Source organism: Capricornis sumatraensis, unplaced genomic scaffold (genome assembly GCF_032405125.1).
Source record: "Capricornis sumatraensis isolate serow.1 unplaced genomic scaffold, serow.2 scaffold22, whole genome shotgun sequence".
NCBI classification, from domain to species: Eukaryota; Metazoa; Chordata; class Mammalia; order Artiodactyla; family Bovidae; genus Capricornis; species Capricornis sumatraensis.
The window spans coordinates 367,315-392,176 of NW_027184633.1; the positions used below are offsets into that span (position 1 = coordinate 367,315).

Below are 24,862 nucleotides of genomic sequence, written 5' to 3' on the forward strand. Positions count from 1 at the left end.
TGGGAATCTAGTCTGTAGAAATAAAAGGGCTAGCGTGTAGAAGCATATGTACAAAGATCTTTTTATAACATTATCCATAGGGCCAAAAATAAAGGTGGAACAATGTGAATTACTGTGAATAGAGGAAGCACTGAATAAATTATGGTATAACCACATCATGAAGTCGTATGGCCGTGGAGTAGAAAAGTTTTTCATGAGTTATCAGTGGGAAAGAAAGGGAAAAAGAGCAAAGAAATATTTATAACATTATACCATTTTTGTGGAACATAAAATGACAAAAATTTCAACATAGGTATATGTCTATATGTACATATATGTGTGTGACTGTGTATGTGCATGCATATGTACGTGTGTGTGAATTCTACAAGTACAAAAAATAAATAAGAGGACACCCACTAAGTTCTTAGTACGAATAACCAGAAGAATAAGAGGGTTCAACAGGAGAGGAAGTGGGAGAAAAGAAGGAGGAGAGGGGAAGGAAGACAGAAAAAATACTAAATAAGAATTATTACAATGAAAAATGAAATGATTTCTCAGGCAGACGCTTTAACCTCTGAGCCACCAGGGAAGCCCTTCCCTATGCATGCATAAGCTTATCCCATACAAAGAAACTAGGGAAAGGTAAATGAACAAATTAAACCTGCCTTGTAAAAATGACCATGATATCTTGTTAAGTGGAAAAGAGAAAGCCACAAGAAAGTTACTTTTTAAAGCAGGCCAACATAAATGTTTGAATGCAAAACAATTAAAAATTTGTACAGCAAAAGACATCATAAAAAAGAAAATGAGAGTCTAGAAGGAAATCTGTGCAACACATATGGCAGACAAAGGGATTATATCCCGATAAACAGAGCTTCTACAAATTGTTAAGAAAAAGATAATTAACTTGATACACAAGTTACAAATAAGCAATTGCATGAGAGGCAATCCAAATAATCAATACACATGAGAGACACTCAATATTTTACACTGTCATGGAAATGCTAATGTAAGCAAAGCAACCATGAGGTGCAATTCTTTCCCCTACCGGTCAGCAAAAACTTAAAAAAATCAGCAACCAACTGCTACCAGAGAGATTTTGAATCAGTCAGATACATTACTAGTTAGAGGGTAAATTGCTACAATTATTCAGAAAATAATAATTTAATAATATATTAACTAAAATACTCTTGTAGCAAACAATCTCTCTTTTGAAAATCTCATATATATATAAATGAACAAAATATATTTTAATACATACTGTGTATATAAGCACACATGTATTATATACATATTATAATAAATATATACACACATACATATTATGTATTCTTTTTTCTCTAAGAGTGTATATTAAAGACATTTATTGCAGCAGTTTTGCTGTAGCAAATACAAAACATATAAAGAACAACTGGTTGTACACTGAATCTGAGGCATAGTTTAAGAAAATATGGTAGATGCAACCTTCAAACTTTAGAATTATTTAGAATTTTTCTTCTAGTTAGAATATTTATTCTAATTAGTCAAATTTATATCTAAAGGCTTTGAGGTATATCTATGACCTGCTACTATTAAGAAAAGCAAATTGTAGAGTATGACCTAGTTTTTCAAAAAGTAATTAAAAGCACTATATACCCATTAAAAATAGAGAAATGCATAATATAAATTTTAAAAACTCACAATCTTAATAATTATAGAGGTAACTTTCAATTATGTAGAGTATGTGTTTATATGTATGGAGTCCTTACTACCTGATCTTCCCTAATAAATTGGGAATAAATTATAAGGTTATTAATAAATTATTAATTTGTCAATAAATTACTCTTCATTTGGATTAATAACACCTTTAAAAAATTTTTTTTCTGTAACAGAAACTACTGACAATACAGCAAATGTTAAGATCCTGAAGGCAATTAAAACATTATTTTCTTCAGAAAATTCTAGGCAAAAAGAAGTCACTGCATCTGGAAGCAGGTGATGAGAGGTGAACGTGGAGCAGGTGTTAACACATTCTGGCTGACGGAAAAGATGGTGAGGCTTTCTGTAGATAAGAATAGAAGGTGGGAGTTTCATAAGACATGGCCCACGGCAACATGAAAAGCTACCAGCAGGAAAGAGGTGTGGGCTAGCTGTGAGACTGGAGCTGAAAGACAAATGTAGTAATACGACAGGTTTCCAGGCTCAGAGGAACTGAAGTACCGGTTGACTGAACAAGCAGATACTCAGGGAAGGAAGATGATGTTAAGAACTTAGGTAATTAGCAATGGAAGTTGAGGAGGGCTTTAGTCAGGGTGACCACATGTGGCTGTGTGATGCACAGCTTTGGGTGATGCTGTTGGCTTAAACTACTGTGTGAGGGATACCTTCTAGGTTTGTATAGCAAGGCAAGAAGCCCGTTACAGTACTGAGGTTTTACCCCAAGATCAGAGTAGATCAGCAACAGAACTGACAACCTACTGATTATCATCATCCCGTCACTATCATCACCATGACTGCAACAGCAGACATTACGGCAATGTGTTATGCTTTACACAATACAGCCACTGGTCCTGGAAAAGAGCCGAAGAAGGTAGCCAGGTCACATATTAACACTGCCATTAAAATGAAAAATCAGAGACTCAGAAACGTTCATTGACTTGCCCAAGATCTCAATGGCAGTCAGTGGCAGAACAGTCGTGTGAACATAGGACATCTCTTCTAAGGGAGGAAGGGAGAGTTAGGGAGTTTGGGATTGACATGTTCACCTGTCATGCTATATTTAAAATGAATAACCAACAAGGATGCACAGTATAGCCCAGGGAACTCTGCTCAGTATTATGTAACAACCTAAATGGGGAAAGAATGTGAAAAAGACCAGATACATGTATATATATAACTGAATCACTTTGTTGGACATCTTAAAAATAAACACATTGTTAATTAACTGCATTCTAGTATAAAATGAAAAGTTAAAAAAACAAAAAAGAAAACCATTGTGTTCCTACTGGCTCAAACCACTCATGATAAGAATGAATATTGGCCCATGACATTGGATTAGGCTGAGGCTGAGGGTCTGCTGAGCAGTGAGCCAAACAGACCATTATGCACATTGTAATTTTTAACATAAATTATATTTCCTTATATTTTCAAACCCAAGGGTTAAACAAATTCTCCCTATAAGGGAAAACATGTAACATTCAGACTCAACTTGTCCATACTGATTGGCTATTTCCTTGTAGTGACTATTTGTTTAGAGAAAATATATTACACAGAGGATTTGTGGCACCTTACAAAAACACAAATATCACAAAATAAAATTGAATAAAAACTAAGGAAATGAGGAAATTGAATTAGAAAACGAGTAAAGAAAAGTAAACATCCAGCCAAGAATGAGGTTAGTTCACAAAATAAATAAGGCCCTCAATAAAGTTCTATTTGCTAGAGGTGGACCACAAATTTGGCTCTCTGCTTTCCAGCTGTCAAGGGAAAGAGGGAAATATGATTCACAGTATTTAAACGATAAAAGCCAACCAAGGGCTCAGGAGCAATACAAGTGTTCTTGGTACTGACTAGAAAGTTGTATTCTTCCACTGTCTCATATAATGCTAATAATGTGTGTATGTTAAGTCACTTCAGTCATGTCTGACTCTTTGTGACCCTATGAACTGTAGCCTGCTAGGCTCCTCTGCCCTTGGGATTCTCCAGGCAAGAATACTGGAGTGGTTTGCCATGCCCTCCTCCAAGGTATCTTCCCAATCAAGGGACTGAACCTGCGATCCCTTATGTCTCATGTCTCCTTCATTGGCAGGTGGGTTCTTTACCACTAGCACCACCTGAGAAGTGCAATGCTAACAATTTGCTGTGTTGTGGGGCTCAGTCACTCAGTCATGTCTGACTCTTTGAAACCCCACGGACTGCAGAACGCCAGACTTCCCTGTCCTTCATCATCTCCGAGAGCTTGCTCAAACTCATGTCCATTGAGTCGGTGATACCATCCAACCATCTCATCCTCTGTCAACCCCTTCTCCTCCTGCCTTCAATCTCTCCCAGCATCAGGGTCATTTCTAATGAGTCAGGTGGCCAAAGTATTGGGGTTTCAGCCTCAGCATCAGTCTCTCCAATGACTATTCAGGGTTGATTTCCTTTAGGATTGACTGGTTTGATCTCCTTCCAGTCTGAGGCACTCTCAAGAATCTTCTCTAATACCACAGTTAAAAGCGTCGATTCTTCAGTGCTCAACCTTCTTTATGGCCCAACTCTCACATCCATACATGACTACTGAAAAAACCACAGCTTTGACTAGATGGACCGTTATTGGCAAAGTAATGTCTCTGCTTTTTAATATGCATGTCCAGCAAGCGTCTTTTAACTTCATGGCTGTAGTCACCATCTGCAGTGATTTTGGAAACCAAGAAAATAAAGTGTCTCACTGTTTCTATTGTTTCCCCATCTACTTGCCATGAAGTAATGGGACCAGATGCCATGATCTTGGAATGTTGAGTTTTAAGCCAGCTTTTTCACTCTTCTCTTTCACCTTCATCAAGAGGCTCTAGTTCCTCTTCGTTTTCTGCCATAAGGGTTGTGTCATCTGTACATCTGAGAGTACTGGTATTTCTCCTGGCAATCTTGATTCCAGTTCATGCTTCATCCAGCCTGGCATCTCACATGATGTATTCTACATATCAGTTAAATAAGCAGGGTGACAATATACAGCCTTGACGTACTCCTTTCCCCAATTTGGAACCATTCTGTTGTTCTATGTCCAGTATTAACTGTTGTTTCCTGACCTGCATACAGGTTTTGCAGGAGACAGGTAAGGTGGTCTGGTCTTCCCATCTCTGTAAGAATTTTCTACAGTTTCTTGTAATCCACACAGTCAAGGCTTTGGTGTAGTCAATGAAACAGAAGTAGGTGTTTTTCTGGAATTCTCTTGCTTTTCCTATGATCCAACAGATGTTGGCAATTGATCTCTGGTTCCTCTGCCTTTTCTAAACCCAGCTTGAACATCTGAAAGTTCTCAGTTCACACATTCTGTTCAAGCCTCACTTGGAGAATTTCGAGCAGTACTCTGCTAGCATGTGAAATGAGTGCAATTGTGTGGTAGTTTGAACATTCTTTGGCATTGCCCTTCTTTGGGATTGGAAAGAAATCCCAAAGACCTTTTTCAGTCTTGTGTCCGCTGCTGAGTTTTCCATATTTGCTGGCATATTGAGTGCAGCACCTTAACAGCATCATCTTTTAGGATTTGAAATAGCTTAGCTGGAATTCCATCACTTATACTAGCTTTGTTTGTAGTGATGCTTCCTAAGGCCCACTTGACTTCACACTCCAAGATGTCTGGCTCTAGGTGAATGAAGCATCTTACTATGTGTCAGACATGATGTAAAGTGCTTTGAATGTTTTATCTCATTCAATTCCCACATGAATTCCGTAAGATGGGTATTGTCAGTATCGATTTTTTACAGATGAGGAAAGTGAAATATAGAGATGTTAAGTCACCAAAGGAAATACAATTAATAAGTACCTAATTTGGGATTTCAACCCCATTCTGTTGACTCCAAAGTTATGCTTTGTTGCAGCTTCCGTTTGGGAGCTATACTTTAATCCAATCCCTAAGTGTTTCTGGATATACAATAGAATCCCTGAATATCCAGTCCAATCTAGTCCCACCGCTCTCTCCCTGCCATATAACTTCATTTTGTTTTATTCACTGCATTTATCACCATCTGAAATATGTTCAGTTGCTCACTTGTTTTTATTGTTTTTCTCCTATCTGAATGCGAGCTACACAGCTGTAATGATATTGTTTACCTTGTCAACTCTTGCATTTCCAGGGCCTACTTTACTTCCTAGGACATAGGAGGTACTCAGTGATTTTTTGAATGAATGACTATTTCAAGGAGCAAGCATTAGGTGTTCATTCAAACCTTTCGCATGTCTGAGGATACAGTTATCCCTACTTATTCTCATTTCCTTCTAGATACCACATACTCTTCTCTTGTCTCCATGACTTACCTATACTATAATAGTTATGAGAAATATATTGGTTTCTGTAACTGGCTGCTTTTCATAATCCAGTTTATCATAGATTTGATTTAATTAATTTGATCTTTTAATTTTAAAAACTACCTTTAAGTATAAAGATGATACCATCACCTGTCATACATGAAGAAAGTTTGAAACATTTATTTGCCCATAAAAAGAAGACTGCTGATTTCCAAAAGTCTAAATTCAAAGAATTTGCCCAGAGGCCCATTTCATACACATTTTGCCATTTGTTGCTCAAAACTTTCTATTTAAAATACAGACCAGCTCTAAGCAACTTGATGGCTTAAAGCACAATAAACCAACATGTTAAAATAACTTGTTCTGATTAAAGACCTAATTCTAGTTGCCATGTTTTCAGGCAGGAAAAATAGACAAATTCTTAAACTGTGCAGCTTCACTAGGTCAATAATGAAAGCATGAGAAAATCAGAGGCCTTTTTGAACTATAGACACACAAACATACAAAACCCCACGATATTCAAAACAATTGAATGACATTCATAAATACAATCCAGGAAATCTGGGATTAAGACTCTTAGCCATGATTATCTTGATGTATATCTCAGTGTTCTCTCCAGCTCTCTTGGAATTTGTATCGTGTGACTGCCATTTCCAGAAAAAAAAGGGCAGACAAATCTCACAAACACGTCTTTCCTGCAGTCTTAGGAACTGTGAACATCTGTCCTAGCCCTCAACACTGGGTCTTTTTCTTCTTATTTCATTGAAGTTTCTGTTGCTAACTTACTGTTTCAGTTAAATGACTAAATCATATGAAACCACAGGCTAAAGTGAAAGATGTAAAGTTGATGATTTCCTCCTGGTTTATTTTTCTGGATTCATATGGTCCAAGTACAGCAGATAGGTAAGGAAAGAGCAACTTGGGATATGAATACTGGCTGGGTTGTACTTTCACTCTTCAGAAAGAAAATTTGGAAACATGTATAAAGTACAAGATGAAAATGCAATGATAAATGGCTAAGGTGATGTGATATTGTGATTTATAATAAGAATAAGTATTTTGATCTTCATCCACAGTTTCTGGCACCCTTACAGTTTCCTATATAAGAGCAGCAGAAACATCTTTTGTTACACAATTTAGTTTTTTTTTAATTTAAATTTATTTTAATTGGAGGTGAATTACTTTACAATATTGTATTGGTTCTGCCACACGACAACATGAATCTGCCACGGGCATACAGGTGTTCCCCATCCTGAACCCCGCTCCCACCTCCCTCCCCTTACCATCCCTCTGGGTCATCCCAGTGCACCAGCCCCAAGGATTCTATTTCGTTTTGTCTCCAGTTCCTAAACTAACTCAAGTTATAAATGTGAAATGGGTATATTTTGTTATTCACATAAACCACACCTGGGTTTACATTAGTGAGGTGACTTTTGGACCACTCATCTTTCTAAAGATGAAGGCAGGTTGCCAGAAGAAATAACCTCAGGGAGAGATGGATAGAACTTTCAGTCCAATCCCCAAACCTCTGGGGCAGGGAGAGGGGCTAGGAGGTCCAATCAATTACCCATGACCCATGAATTAGTCAATCATGCTTACATAATGAAGCCTCTATAGAAATCCCAAAGAAAAGGGTTCAGAGAGATTGGTGCTTGGAGAACAGTGCACCCAGAGAGGGCAGGGAAGCTCTGTATTTCTTCCCACATTCCTTGCCCTTTGCCTCTTTCCAGTTGCCTTTTCACAAGTTATATCTTTTTATAATAAACTGGTAATCTGCTAAGTAAAATGTCATACTGAGCTCTGTGAGCCACTCCAGCAAACTGATCAAACCCAATAAAGGGTTCAAAGGAACTCCAGTTCACAGACAGTTGATCAAAAGCACAGGTAACAACCTGGACTTGTGATTGGCACCGGAACTTTTATAGGACTAAGCCCTTAGCCTGTGGGATCTGATGCTCTCTCCAAGTAGAGAGTGTCTGAACTGAATTAAACTGGAGGACACCCAGCTGGTGTTGCAGAATTGCTTGGTATGGAAAACCTGCCCTCTCCTCAGATATGGCGGCCAGAAGTGTCATAACCAGAGCGCTGAGAGCGTGAAGAGCAGAGGAGTAGCAGAGGAGGGTTTTCTTCCTTTGCATTTTGACGTTAAAAGTGGGATTTATGAGGCTTTCCTGGCGGTCTAGTGGTTAAGACTTTGCCTTCCAGTATGAGGTATGTGTGTTGGGGGGCGGGGGTTCAATACTTGGTTGGGGAGCTAGGATTACACATGACTCTTGGCCAAAAAACCAGAACATAAGCAACAGAAGCAGTATTGTAACAAATTCAATAAAAACCTTGGAGATGGTCCACATTAAAAAAAAAAAATCTTAAAAAAAGTGGGATTTTCCATTTCAGTTCTGGTTCATGAAAACATGTGATCTGTGGGTGGGTGGGGGGTATGGATCAAAGGGCAGGGGACAATGACCATTGATTCCCTGGTGGCCGTGTGGTCACCCACAGAATGCAGCAGCAGCTGTGCTGTGCTCAGTTGATAAAGATAAAAGTTACCAATGAGGAAGCTTCATAACGTTGCTCAAGGAGACAGCCTTCCAGAGGCTTTTAACTCATGTTTTCTTAAAACAAGAGAAAGGAACAAATTGCTTCTGCCCTCTGAGTTACAGGGATCATGGACAAAGAACTAACTCATTTGCTAAATGGGGCCAATCTCATTATTCACTGGCAAGGCCAGATGCCCAGAAAGCCCAGTTAAATTATCCATCAGCAGTTAGATTTTAAATAAAGCATTGTACAGTAAAACAAACAAAACAAACACACAAATAAGCATGATATATAGGTGTTTATAATTAGAGAGAAACAAAGAAGGAAAGAAAAAGGGACTAAGTCGCTCCCAGAGAGTGCGAGACCACGATTCTTAACAACTGGTGACCTGAAGGGCGATTCTTAGAGAGAGACCTGACAAGTAAATATTTGCTCAAAAGAAAATATAAATCTCTTTGTTCATCTGCAGATTCTATTTGTTTTTACATTACTGAAAAATGTGGACTGACAAAAAGAGTTTTTAGGTTTCAACACAATGAGACACAGCACTTTCCATCTTCCTCAATGAAAAGTCCTGAAACAGAATATTTTTTAATATGCTCTTAACAGGAGATCCTTTTTTTTGTCCTGCTAACTTCATTGACTGCTTTAAATATTTCCCTTGCTTAAAATTTAAGGTCTATGGAAGACATAATTTGGCCAAGTGGAAAAAAATCAATCCTATATTACAATTATATATAGAGTTCATAAAGAAAGCCGTTTCCCTTAAGATGAACTCTCAAAATTCTCTCAAGACTATTAAGGAGGCAGTTGCAATGGAAACAAGTACTATATTTGATATACTCAACATTTATTTCTCCTTTTGTCTTAACTTACTGAATGTATTGGGGATATACATCAGTACATAAAAACTGAAATCTATTACACAATGGAAGTTTTAGCAGGCCCTGATGCTGGAAAAGATTGAGGGCAGGAGGAGAAGGGGATGACAGAGGATGAGATGATTGGATGGCATAATCAACTCAATGGACAAGAGGTTGAGTCAACTCCAGGAGATAGTGAAGGACAGGGAAGCCTGGCATGCTGCAGTCCATGGAGTTGCAAACCGAAATAACTGAGTGGCTGAACAACAACAACAACAAAAATAATGCTGTATAGTTATTAATATGAAGATATATCATGGAATTTCATAGTTTATGCAATACAAACTAAGCAAAAAATTTGACAAAATCTTACATATCCTGATTGCATATTTGGTAAAAAAGATCTATATCCATATATATTGAAAAGATCATATAGATAGACACATATATCAAGACAACACTGTTATCTGCTAAGGATTATTTTTACTTCCTCTTTTTTCCTTCTCTATATTTCTAAATATTCTGAAATGCTATGAAAATATATTACTTCTGGAGTTAAAACATAAACATTACTAAATATCCAATGTCCAATTGGTATGATAATTAAATCAGTTCTCGTAAGACTTCCCATCATTCTAATGTTGGGTCTAAATGATCCAAAACAAACACATGTACTGAGTGGCCCAGTGTTGAAACTTCACATAGATGTTGCCTAAGCTTGACCTCTATCATTTCCAAAATGTGTTCCAGCATTCTCCTTGCTGCTTTAGTAGCTAGAAATGGAGAAAAGCAACAGATGGTGACAGCTGTGACTGTCAGGGTGCCAACCTCGAGAAGGGAATTTCTACTTCAAGATGATTTTGCAGGGGTACAATAATATCTGGAGAATCTAGGCAAAAAGCTTTCCAAAATGCAAATGTTTGGGATTTTAAAAGAAAGGCAATTATGTAAGATCTTATAGTTTAATATGAAGGCTTTTGTTTCAGAAAAGAGTAAAAAGTTAACTAAATATCTGAAGTAGACTGCAGAATTTCTTTTACTAGACTTTCTTAAAATCTAATGTTACATTATAATTCATTTTATATTATGATCTGTGGAGCGGATCTTTTACCTTTTAACCTCTGGCTCCAACATGAACATCTAGCTATCAATGAATGTATTTCCAGAGTATAAAGATTAACATTATCATTAGCTTAAATAAAATGGAATTCATAAAGTCACATTCTCTATTAGGAAAATTTACAGTACTTTCCCAAAGCAAACCAAATAACTTCTGTTAAAAATGAAAATGTTTGAGTTTTAAAGTCAGGCAAATTTGAATTTTGCCTCTAGCACCTTTTATTAATTGTATAACTTGGAGAAACATTGATTTAGGGTTTTGATTTTTTTGCCTGTAAATTGCCACCAATCATGAGGGCTTTTTTTAAGGCTCAAAGATTCTTTACTGACACAGTTTCTTCCCCTTTTATGATATATGATGAAATTTCTGCAGTAATATGGTTTTAGCACACAGCTACCTCTCCTGAAGTTTATATGTCATCTTTCTGGAAGTTTACAGGTAGAAGTACATAATAAGCAATAGCATAAGAAAAAGATTCTCCCATTTTGCTTTGAAGATTGTGGCACCCACGCTCTAAAAGAGTCCCCAGTGATTTCAAGCCTTCTGCAGTTTCATCCATGAAAAGGCAGATAAGACCTAGCAACCGGTTATTTTTTAAAATTTATTTCATTAAAACTCACATAATATAAAACATATATATTAACCATATGTAACTACATTTTGGACTTCCCAGTGGCTCATTGGTAAAGAATCTGCCTGCCAATGCAGGAAATGTAGGAGACATGGGTTCGATCCCTTGTCTAGGAAGATCACCTGGAGAAGGAAATAGCAACCCACTCCAGTATTCTTGCCTGGAAAATTCCATGGACAAAGGAGCTTGGCAGGCTACAGTCCATGGGGTTGCAAAGAGCTGGACACCACTGAGCACACACAGCACAACACAGCACTACCATAAATAAAATAGATGGTAAAAATATGCTGTATGACTCAAGGAACTCAAACCAGGGCTCTGTAACAAACTAGAGGAGTGGGATGGGGTGGGCGGTGGGAGGGAAGCTAAGATAGAGGGGACATATGTATATCTATGTCTGATTCATGTTGATGTATGGCAGAAACCAACATAATATTGTAAAGCAATTATCCCTCAGTTAAAAATAAAGTAAAAAAAGCTCAACATTAAAAAAAAAAAAAACATGGTAGAGATTTTTCTTTGAGTTTTTTTATATTCATTTTCTTTAGGAACTTGGGACTAGTTCTCAGGACTGCACTGGAAGACGTTACATTGCATTAGGCTTATGTCTGCATCTATTTAATATTTTGGACTTGGTACTTACTATCAGACCCTGAATATGCTTGACACACAATAATTCGTAATTTTCCCAAAGCCTGCATTTGCTTCCCACCTTCTGTGAGCTTGCCCACCATGACCATCACTCCACTGTCTGCAATCACTTAGCCCATGCATGAATGCAGCCATCTCGGTCCCCACCAAATAAGCAGTCACTATCAAGAAGTATGGAGAAGGAAATGGTAACCCACTCCAGTATTCTTGCTTGGAGAATACCAGGGATGGAGGAGCCTGGTGGGCTTCCATCTATGGGGTTGCACAGAGTCGGACACGACTGAAGCGACTTAGCAGCAGCAACAGCAGCATCAAGAAGTATGGGCTTCTCAGATGGTGCTAGTGGTAAGGAATCTAACTGCCAACCCAAGAGACACGAGACACAGGTTTGATCCCTGGGTTAAGAAGATGCCCTGGCGGGGGAAATGGCAACCCACTCCAGTATTCTTGCCTGGAGAATTCCATGGAGAGAGGAGCCTGACAGGCTACAGTTCATGGGGTTGCAAAAGACTTGGACACTACTGAGGAACCAAGCATGCATACACGCATCAAGAAGTATACAGGCTAGAGTGGTTTTCATAAGTTCAGAACCTTCTTGGGATAAAATATCCTGGGTCCAAAAGATTGCACTAAATCATAGTCCTCATAGGCAAAAAATCTGAGTGTTAGGACATAGCCCAAGCACCTTTATTTAATTTTATCCTACATCAGTGTATTTGTTGCTTGTTTGGGCTACTGTCAGTGTGACTTTAGTCATATATTTTTTGGTACAAGAATCATATTCTTGAGGACAAGTTGTAAGCTGTCATATCCTCATTATTTCTTGAAGGCACTATCATGTCTTAAAAAAACTGAAGTCCTGGTCTTCTGCTTTCTCATACATTTAGCTGCTCTCCGGCATCCATTCTGCCTTTACTTGTTAATAGTGTCCCAATTTTTATCAGGTAACCTCCCCTCTTGTAAACAGATGGTGGGTTTTTAGGGATGCTCTACGGGTGAGGCATATGGTTTTAGTTTGAGATAATGTGCCTTATTTCATTAGCTGGCCACAAACTGTTCAGGGATGAAGTAAGTAAGTAACTTAATTTAGTCAATAGTCTGGGTAATGGTCTGGGTGAGTGGTGAGTGAGACAAGAAGCTTTGGGATTCTAGGAATCCCATAGAGACCATCTTGGGCTCCTGGAGACTCTCCGTCATCTCATGTGCTCACAGAAGTCTTCCCACTGCCCCAAGAACTGCCGCTATATCTCCTTCTCCTCTGCCTCCCTCCCCTCCTTTCTCCCTCCTCCTCTCCCCTCCTTCCTTCCTGTTACTCTCAGGTTCTTCCTCTCCTGTCCTCTCTCCTCCCCTTTCCTTCTTCATCCCCTTCTCTTCCTCCTTCTCCTATCTCTTTTCCTTCCCTCAAATCCATTCTGTGGAGTAAGCCGTAATCTTACTAAATAATCCCCACCCTTTATATTCCAAAACCTTCCTGTTCCCCAGTCTTCTCATACTTTGCCCAAGCTAAAACCTTCTTCACTCAGCAATCTACGCTGAACTTGCTGAAATGGGAAAGCCTGCATCTTCTACGCTCCCATTTCCCCTCACACCCTGACTTCCCTCTTTCTTAATGTGGTAGCCTTGTGACCTGATGTATATTGATGGAATTCTCAGCACATGTTTCGCTAGAGCCACTTTTTTTTTTTTTTTACTCCTACCACAGCCTTGACCTTGAGGATATTCATATTTCCTCTTTGTACAAAAATCTGAACAGCTTCTTAATTGAGCTTCTGAAACATAGTTAGCATGCTTTAGGATAGACATTCTAATTGTGCTCTCCTCTCCCTGGAATAAATAAACTACAGGTTTTCCGGATTATAAAAGAAAGAAAAAAAGGAAAAAAAAATCATTTGGGGACAAATGTTTTCTGAAATGCTTTGTGCCAACAATCGGGAATAAGAAAAATAAGAAGGATATATGCAACTTTCAAGACCTTGTTAAATTTTTTATTTTAAAATTCACGGTCTTAAAGACATCAGGAATAAGTGAAAGAGAAAGAAACAAGTGATCTCTCCTCTGAGCTAGGAAGTCTTAAAAGTTATCTACATGTATATTTTGGAAGTTGGGAGTAGATTTTTATCCTGGCTGAAAAAAGCTGCAATACTTTTCCCCAATTCAGGAAATGAATACTCATTGATACTACTCATTTTAGTATAAATTAAGCCACAAAATAATTCTTTGGTATCACTGCAATATTTTATATATATACATATATATATATATATATATATATATATATGCACAAACACATATATATGTGGGCAAACATATACCAATTACTCCACCAAAGTCATTCAGCAGCTGAAATATCTCCCTTTCACTACATATGTTCCATTCCTAACTCTCCTTTCTGTATAGAATGAACCATCAAACCAGCTGATAGTTGATTAAATGTTGACACTCTGCTTTTTGAGCAAGCTGAAAATTATTGATTTATTTAAAAATAACCCTACTTCTCTGGTTTTCCTAGTAAATCACCATGTGCACAAGTAATGTAAGTGGATTACAGGAAACATTAGCACTAGCCATTGTTGTTGCCAGCTACCAGAGCCACAGCATAGTTAGAGTCTAGACCAAAAGAGGTTAGTGAAGGCTAATGCAGCAAAATTGCTTATTGCCTCCATGTCATCATCACCCCAAAGAAAAAGCACAGCTTCGTCATGGATCTCTAAACCACAGATGGACTAAAAGTGAAATGACTTGCCAGAATTCCTCACTGATGCCTTTTATCCTCCATAATATTAAATTAACTCGACAGTACATGACATCAGAAGATAGAACAAACCTCTTGATCTGTAATTCACAGTGACTTTAAGAGCTGATAGCGATGAGTGTATGATGGTCACTAGAGGAAACATCTCTCCCGAGTCCGAGCATTAGCACAGGCATGTAGAGACCCAGTGACATCACTAACATCATGTGTCTTCACTCAGTAGACACAGTGCATGGCTTTTACCTTCAGAACATCTGCTACTCATGCAAGTGCAGAAACCTTGTCTGAATTTTTCAAGGAGCAAAATGACCCACATTCTTAACAAAAGCTCATATTATGTTCTCAGTTTCTGATTTTTTTTCTTTGGTTACCAACATTCCTCCCAGACATTTCCCAACCAAAACAAGAGACTCCATTTCATTTGTAGATACCTCAAATGATGGGTATTTCTAGATGCTCAAAATGATGGCTGGATCATAATAAATATTAAGAGCATGCTAGCTGAAAACATCAATGAATGGATCTTTGATCCTCCATACTTAGTTGTCATATATGTGGTAGATAAAAAAGTAAAGAAAAGGAAAAAAAAGCTTATCAATTTTCATTACATTAGGCTTATAGCTGCTACTGCTGCTAAGTTGCTTCAGTCGTGTCCGACTCTGTGCAGCCCCATAGACGGGGGCCCACTGTCTCTGGGATTCTCCAGGCAAGAACACTGGAGTGGGTTGCCATTTCCTTCTCCAATGCATGAAAGTGAAAAGCGAAAGTGAAGTCACTCAGTTGTGCCCGACTCTTAGCGACCCCATGGACTGCAGCCCACCAGGCTCCTCCATCCATGGGATTTTCCAGGCAAGAGTACTGGAGTGGGGTGCCATTGCCTTCTTCTCTCTCTAGGCTTACAGAGAGGTTGCCAAAATGCAAACACGGTTTCATTGAATCATCTTGCCTTAAAAGTCAACATATTTGGTTATATTTGGAGACAGAAATGCAATCAACACTCATTTAGCTACTACTTTGTGGTTTTAATGTGAATCCTCCTATCGTAATTTTAAACTTGAGAGGGACTGTAGTCCAAATGCTCTGTCAACCTTAGCATAAGTTTATGATACTTCCAGAAATTGGGAACTTCTGGTGTAGGTTATAAATCTTAAGAATGCAAACAATGGACCCACTACATCACCTTGATTAATAAAAGGTGATGGTTGTTCAGTGATATTAGGAATATTATCCATCCAATACTTCCCAACCACTTTATCTATTCCAGTTAGAAAACTCCCCTCCTTCATCATCACTTCTTCCCTTTCAGGGTCCCTTCACTTCTTACCATTTGAGTCAAGTGACCAGAAGATCTTTAATAAATACTATGTATATATATGGGCTTTCCTGGTGGCTCAGTGGTGGAATCCACCTGCCAATGCATGAGGTGCAGATTTGATTCCTAAGTTGGGAAGACCCCGTGCAGAAGCAAACAGCAACCCACTCCAGTATTGCCTGGAAAATCCCATGGACAGAGGAGCATGGTGGGCTACAGCCCATGAGGTCGCAAAAGAGTCAGAAATGACTTAAGGACTAAGCAACAACAACAATTTATATATAAACTGAGACTCCATCTACTTAGAGCAAAGTATCACAGAAGGCAGGAGGCTTAGTGCAGGATATGATCCAAAACTGCAGGATACGAACCAACATAAGACCTCCTAATACAACTTTTTGTTCAAATTATTAAGTGCCTACTGTGCACCTTGCATTGGGCTGTGCAGAGAAGATACAGACAGAGTTTCTTATTTAATGAGCCTACATTCAAGAGGAAGCCAACAGATAATAATCAGTTAACAAAAAGGAAACACCAGAGAATAAGAAATGCTATGGTAAATAGTCACTGAGATCCAGGGACAACTCGTCACCATTAGGCTTCATTTGTTTGAAAGCATCAACCACAGAGGAAAGCATCAGCATCAGTTACATGCAGTACTTACCACCACAACCACATTTGCTGCTGGGACTGGGCGGTTTTCCACTTCAAGGTCTTGACCAGCCATGGCCAACAGATTGAGAGGTGGGTCATATGCAGGTTTAGGAAATGCTGAATTAACAATTCGGTGGTGTTTGCCTATTTGAGCTTCAGAAGAGGAACGGTAGTTATATTTGTGTATCTTTTGTGGAGCTATATCCAGGCTCTTCTCAATGTCTTGTGAGTGGTGATAAATGAATGCTGGCTTCCCATTCTTCCTCTGATGAATTGCCCAAAAGTGATCATTATTTCTTGCAAGGCATCCTGAAAGGGGGCCGAAGTAGAAGCAAAAATCAAAGACCTTTTTCACTGAGCTGAATAGACTATCTGATAAAGAGAATTAACCTGTTTAAGACTTGTGAAGGCTTTAGATCAGCTACTCTTCATTTTCATCCCTACTCCATTATCCCCAATAAAGAGAACACACTCGGTGGTATGGAGGCATGTCAGAGCTTTTGAGTACACAGAAGGGTATAGTTTGAAGAAGTCCTATATTTCAGATATTCTAAAGCATCTTTTAGTCAGGAATTTCCTCCTTTATCTAAATGCACGGCTCTATCATCTTGTTGAGCGACTCTTCCTGGATGTCCTACCTATTCCTCAAATGACAACCCTTTATATCATATTCAAGCTTTCCTCCCTTTAATCAATAGCATTTCATACAATTCTTATTTCATATTTCTTTTATCCTGCTGATGTTTTATAATCAACTATGTGTAACTTTTAATACTTGTAGACTATTTGAAGCTGACTAATGGCAGAAGTCTGAGTATACTCATTGTGGTAGCAACTCCCAGTTGTATAATATCCATTCTTCCCTTCTTACTTAGTAATATGGCCATCTTGATAAAGTAATACATTCTCTTTTATTTCATCTGTTATGCAAATATCCATTGACTTGAATGGCTCTTTTGTTCTTTTTATCATCAGCCACAGAAAGAAACAGATAACATAGACATGTAAGTCTAAAGAGTGTCACTAGGTGACACGCCAATTCGAAAAGCAAGCTTAAGATCTTCTATATAAGATGACAAGCAGATTGATCAAATCACAACATAATAATGCCATCCACATTGTACCTAGCAACCTAGGCACCACAGATTTTCCCTCAGGATGCCTATGGCAACAATAAGCTGTAAAAATGCTCTCCCCAGAAGATGACATCGCTCTTTTTATAAGAATTCTGGGGTGTCTTGAATTCTTACCAAATATTTATAGTAGAGAAATTGCTAGTTTTATAGCTTTCTTTTCCATCCAGCCTCTGTGACCAGCATGTATTTACAGCACTTTCAGTAACGTTATTTTACCATTATGCTCTCAACTCTCACTTAGGGATAAGAAGACAGGTTATTTTTCTCAGTAAGCTCAACTGCATTCACCACGATGTAATTGTTTGGAAATTATTGGGTCCCAGTGCCTTTAGGCTTTTAGATCATTCCAATCACAATTAAATTCCATGTGAATTCTGAGACAGTATAGAAACTAATCCTCATGTCTTCAATCCTCAGCATGCTGAATAGACTGTAACTTTTTAGAAAAAGAAATCAATTTACTATAATTCACCAACAATGATGATTAGACAGTATGACCTTGAAATAACTATCAACTTTGTTTCTCTGAATGAAGTAGGAATTCCTCAGATTTGGAAATGACACTGTCATTAGGAACATATATAAATGAATATGGTCCTTCGCTGTTAATATTCTTGTTGTGCTTTATTAATGGAGAATGGTGATAAAATGTTTTAGAGATATATTAACTTTCTGACCACAAATGTTTGTTTAAATTTTACTGAAAGTGATTTAATAAATTATATAGTAGTGTCCTACAGTAGGGGTCCCCAGCCTCCAGGATCTAATATCTGATGATATAAAGTAGAGCTGATGTAACAATAACAGAAATAAAGTACACAATAAATGTAATGCACCTGAATCATCCCCAAACCATCCCCCACCAGGCCTGTCCATGGAAAAACTCTCTTCCGCGAAACTGATCCCTGGTGCCAAAAGGCTGGGGGCTACTGTCCTACAGTGTTTCTATACTATAGGTGAAGTTTCCTCCCTCCCCTCTTAGAGGACTGAGTCTGACATTGTAAAGAGCAACAACGGAGTGGTCACCTTAAGGCTAAGAAACAGAATGGAGATACTATTTTTATCTTAGCTGACTTTGTAAACATGCCTCAGTTAAAGATGGTCCCTTGTCTCAGAAAAGGCATATTGCACACTTGAATGAATTTAGGTTTCTCACCTGAGGGATTTGTTCTCCTACCAAAAAGAGGGATTATAACCCTATCTAACAAGATAGTGCTATAGAAATAGGCACATTAATTAAAAAATTAACATGCAAAAAAGATTGGAAGTCCTTGCAAGATTTGGGAAGAGAAAAAAGGGGAAAAAAACAAAACAAAACATGGTAGGGGATGGCGAAGAGTTTCACTAAGAAAAAGAAGTAGCTCAGAAGATCAGAAAATGCAGCTTTATGAGAAGGGGAAAAATTAATGAAGAGCTGAGAAATTTATCTTCAGTCTTTCTTTTTATATGATATCAGGCTTCCCTGATGACTCAGTGGGTAAAGAATCCACCTGCAATGCACAAGACACAGGAGACGCAGGTTCAATCCTGAGAAGGAAATGGCAACTCAGTCCAGCATTCTTGCCTGAAAAATCCCATGGACAGAGGAGCCTGGCAGGCTATGGTCCAGAGGGTCGCAAAGAGTTGGACACGACTGAGTGGCTAAACACACAATACGTGATATCAATCCCCCAAAAATAGAATAGGTGAGTCCGACTAATAAGGCTCTTGTACGAAAATAAGCCTACAGAGAAAGATGAAAAACATCTAATTTTAAGTGCAATTGAAACACAACTAGAATCTCCCAGCCCTATCAAGTTATAAATGTGAAAAGACTCAGTCCTGGCTTGTCCCTGAGTAATGAGAACCAAGCTGGCATCACTATTAGGAACCCCACCAAAGACATTAGGAAAGAAAAAGTTTTTCAAAGTGTTATGCTTAGATCCCTGCATCAAAATTACCTGGGATATTAAGACTCAGATCCCCATATCGCAGACTCTTTGGAAAGGTAACTTACAAATCTGGATTTCTAATCAAAATTTTCTCACATTCCAACTCTGAAGTTGAGGACCACTGAGTTAGTATTTGGGACAAGTTTTATTTTTTTTGTCTTCAAATGTTACCTCTCTATCACCTCCTTCACTTCAACATTATGACTATATTCAGGTAAACATTTTGGAAATTTTAAGATTCAGATGTCTATTAAAGATCAAAGTGGAGATGTTGAATTAGAAATTTAATAAGTGTATACTTCATGGTTGGAGAGAGACATATTTGTAAATCATCCAGTATGGATAAAATTTAAAGCCAAGTGACTGGAGATTCCTTGAAAAGAGAAGAGTATATAGGGCAGAGCTCATGGTAGAATTACAATATTTAGAGTCAAGAAGCTGAATGAAATAGAGCCAGCAATGACAAATGAGAAGGAACGGTAGTAAAGAAGGAGGAAAATCAAGGAAGAGTAATTCCTAGAAGATTAAGAGAGAAAATGTTTTAGAACCTGTATGTATTATAAGGTCTTAGGAGCAACTGAAAAATCAGTCTTATAGTGATGTCTCTAGAAACTTGAATATAAATGGAATTTCCATGTGTTTCCAAGTAAGGTAAGTCCCACTGAAGACATACTTATCGACTTAAAAAAATTACAAAGCACATAGGGATTACCGCCATGAGAGAAGGTCAGAAAATGGAGAAGTGGGTAGATTCTTAACTAAGAAGAAAAAATGAAAGAGAAAATTGAAGGGGGCTTCAAAATAAGTTAATTGAAACATCCAAATAGAAAAGAAAATAAGAATAAGGGATTTGAGGGAAAGAGAACTGGCATGTTTCAATTCAAGCAAAAATCATAGAAATGAAAAATATAGTAACTGAAGAAATGCAATACATGGGTTAAACAATAGACTAGACACCACTGAATAGAGAATTGGTAAGTTGGAAAGGTTTAGGTAATAATTCAGAAAGCAGCACAGAGAAATTAAGAGTGGAAATAAGAAAAAGAAGATTCCTTTGGGACTCTAAGACCCATACCTACTGGCATTCATGCTCATTAAGAGTGAGTGAGACCTCGCTTGTGATGGGATGTCCTTTCTGTGATTCAGCTAAAAAAAGATGACTTCTGTGCTGCTGGGAGACTCCTTTTGATTTTGATGAAGCAAGTTGTTGGAGAGGTCCACGTGAAGAAGGAGGCTTCTAGCCAAAATCCGAGGAAGAACTGAGGCTCCCAGTTGCAACAGCGATTAAGGAACTGAATCCTGTCAGCAACCATGTAAATAAAGTGAGTGAGGTGAAGTCGCTCAGTCATGTCCGACTCTTTGCGACCCCATGGACTGTAGCCTACCACGCTCCTCTATCCGTGAGATTTTCCAGGCAAGAGCACTGGAGAGGGGTGCCATAAACTTGGAAGCAAATCTGTCCTCCGGTGAGCCTTCACCTAGGAGCCTAGCTCAGGCCAACACTTTAACTGAAGCCTAATGAGAGACCTTGAAGCGGACGTCTCCGGTAAGCCATGGCCAAATTTCTGCCTCACAGAAACTGAGAAATGCTAAATATGTGTTGTTTAATTTGCTAAATTTTATAGCAATTTGTTATGCAGTGATAGGAAACTAATGCCAAGACACTGAGTGATTTTTGAGGATAACATGGTACATTGCAAAATACCTTTAATAGCATTTAAAAAATGAAACATTAGGAAATTGAACATTTTATAAAATTTAAAGAGGGAAGTGATAATGTAAAATTTATATTTCTCAGAGATCACTCTGGCTGTACAATAAAATGGACTGGGAGGAAGCAAAAGTAAGTGCAAATGTACTGGGTAAAATATTTTAGATGACAATAGAATAGCCCAGACAAGGTGGCAGGCAGTAGGAAGACAAAGCAGAGGTGAATTTCAGAAGCCTTAAGATATAGGAATTGATGAAAAAATAAAAAGGAATAAATTCAGTAATTGAGTTAATGTTGTAGGAAGGAATGAACAGTGGATATTTAAGAATAATTCTATTTCCAGTTGGCAATTCAACATATAAGGGTGTCCTTTATTGAGACAGGGAAATGTGATTCTGTAGTGCCTACAATATATAGAAATGGAAACATCTAGAAAGAAATTACATTTATATGGAACCCAGGAGAAAGTGCTGGACTAAAGATAAATACTGAAAAACCATAAGCATACTCAAGGAAAAGTGAGTGCCTGAATGATGAGACTACCTTGTGGAATGACAAGAACTATGAGTCTACAGCAAGGATTCAGAAAAAGCCACATTAAAGGAATATTTGGCAGGAGAAGAAGAAAAATTAGAGATTGTGGAAGTATGGAAGTCGTGGAAAGAGTGTACCAAGGGGTCTGTGATTGGCAGTGTCCAGTGTCACTCACAATCTGAGAGTTGAAACAACTCTGAACACTTGCATAGGATTTACTGACCGAAACTTCATCAATGGACAGCTGACCCTGGATATTCAGAGCACCAGACTCCACATGGAAAAGCTCTGGGTATAGCATTAGAAATACAAACCATTCTCTACTGTTGAGTCTTTGAAAATAATAAAGTAATCTTTAAGGACTTAAAAGGTTAAGGAAGATTCTGAGCCTGGATACGATGGAGCAAACACACTCTGTCTTGTTAACTATAATAAACAGAGCTATAAAATCTAAACAAAATGTATAAAACAGCTTTCTGAGGACTCTGGGAAGTAAATGGTAGCAGAGCAATTAGGGATGATGAACAGAATTCAAAATTCGTCTCTCCTTGCCTCCAGTATTCTCTAGCCAACCCACAGTGTACACCAGAGTATAGACAAGGATAGCTCCAGGAGAAAATACAACACCAGGATTTGTGAGACACAGTCAAAGCAGTGCTTAGAGGAAAGCTTACAGCATAAATGTTTGTATTAGAAAAGAAGAGAGGTCTCTAATTAATAATCGAAGCCTCTACTTTAGGAAACCAGAAAAACAAAAAGAGCAAAATAAATGTAAAGTATGCAAAGGAAAAGAAATTAAGAAGTTAAAATGAGAAATAATTATACTGAAAATAGGAAACAAAAAAGAAAATCAATGAAACAAAAGTTTATTCTTTGAAAACATCAATAAATTGATAAAACTCTAGCAAGACTGACAAATAGAGAAGACACAGATTGCCAACACCAGATGAAAGAAAGAATATCACTACATACCCAGTAGACATGAAAAGGATAATGAGAAAATAAATGTGTACAACTCTTTGCATCTGTATTTAACAAGTTAGATGAAATGACCAATTCAAACCCTAGAAAATAATGAAACTCACACAAGAAATATGTTACCTAAATTGTCCTAAAATTATAACAGAAATTGAATTCCTATTTTTTTCTTATGAAAAAGAAATTTTCAAGATCAAATGGTTTCACTGGCAAATTGAAACACTTAAAGAAAAAATTAACTTCATTTATATATAACCTCTCCCTGAAAATAGAAGAAAAAAGAACACTCCTCAAAGCACCTTATGAGGCCAAAATTACTCTGATAACAAAACCAGAAAAAGACCCTACTAAAAAAGAAAACTAAAGACCAAATATTGCTCGTGAATATATATGGAAAAATCCTCAACATATTAGCAAATTGAATGCAGAAATATAAAAGATAATACATAACCAAGTAAGGCTTATCCTGGGAATGTAAGGCTGCTTTAATATTTAAAAAGCAATCAACCTAATCCATCATATTGACAGTCTAATGAAGGAAAACCATATTATCATACCAACTGATGCAGAAAGAGCATTTGACAAAATTCATATCAACTTACAGTGAAAAAAATAAGCAAACCAGAAATAGAAGGGAACTTCTTTAAACGTGTAAAAGACACCTACACAAAAACTCACAGCTAACAATAGGTTTACCTTCCCTCTCTTAAGAATAGAGAACAAGACAATGACACTCATCACTTCTATACAACACTATACTGCATGAAAATCCTATTTATTGCCAGTAAACAAAGAAGTAAAAGGCACACACAGTGGAGAAGAAAAAATAAAATTGTTCTATTTGTGGAAAGGATGATTGTCTATCTATAAAATCCTAAGGAACTCATCAAAATTTTGATACCACGGGTGAGTTTAGCAAGTGAATAGACTGTAATATTAACCTATGAAATCAATGGCATTTCTATAAGCTAGCAATGTACAACTGAAAACTGATTTTTAAAAAATATTTACAAGAGTTACAGAAAATAAAATACTTAGGTATAACTCTAACAAAATATGTACAGGATATATCTAGTGAAAACTACAAAACACTGAGAAAGTAAAACAAAAGGAACTGAATAGACATACTGTGTTCATGAATTGGAAGGCTTTATATAATGAAGATTTAATTATCCCCAACGACAATAAAAATTCAAGCAAAACTCTACACATATAATAGATTGATTCTAAAGTAGAATAAGCAATTTTAAATGAAGAATAAAGGTGACAGAATACTACAGTCCAATTCTAGGACTTACGATAAAGCTACAGTAATCAATAGAATGGAGTATTAGCAAAGAAAAAGGTAGATAAATCAGTGAGACAAAATTGAGTTCAAAAACAGATTGATGCATGGCAAAACCCACCACAATAGTGTAAAGTAATTAGTCTCCAACTGAAATTAATAAATTAAAACAGATCCAGAGAAAATGTCACCACTTGATTTTTTTACAAATATGTAAAAACAATAAAGGATAGTTTTTTTCAAAATCATATTGGAACAATCGGACATTCATTTGTAACAAAATGAGTCTATACAAACTTCATAGAAATGAACTTAATAAAGATCACAGATCCAAGTATAACGTACAACTATAAAACTTCTAGAAGAAAATACAGGAGAAAATCTTTATAACTAGGGTTAGTCAGAAAATTCTTAGATGTGTCACCAAAATCACAATCCATAAGAGAAAAAGAATTGCTCAATTGGACTGGATTAAAACAGAAAAATTTCTGCTCTGTTTAAGACACTGTTAAGAGAATGAAGCAGCAAGCTAAAGAGTGGCAAAAAATAATCGCAAATCATATATCCAACAAGGGACTTGTAATAAGAAAAAATAAAGAACTCAAGAAATTTAACAGTAGGAAAACAAACCAATTTAAAACTAGGCTAAAAGATTTGAACAGACACAAAGGCAAAGATATATGAATAGCAAAGAGGCACATGAATATTACCCCAGTAATGAAATCCATATTAAAACTGTGATATGATAACACTACATATCTCTTAGAATTGCTAAAATGAAAAATACTAACAATACTCAGAT

The 24,862-nt window shown here is 37.3% G+C and overlaps 1 protein-coding gene across 1 annotated transcript in view; it reads right to left on the reverse strand.

The window, feature by feature from the left end:
• Positions 1-24,862, reverse strand: part of LOC138072399 (receptor-type tyrosine-protein phosphatase R-like) — a 123,577-nt gene that overhangs the window by 78,697 nt on the left and 20,018 nt on the right. Inside the window, exon 2 of the mRNA XM_068963503.1 lies at positions 16,496-16,794. Coding sequence (XP_068819604.1) covers positions 16,496-16,794 — 299 coding nt within the window. The remainder of the gene's footprint in view (positions 1-16,495; positions 16,795-24,862) is intronic.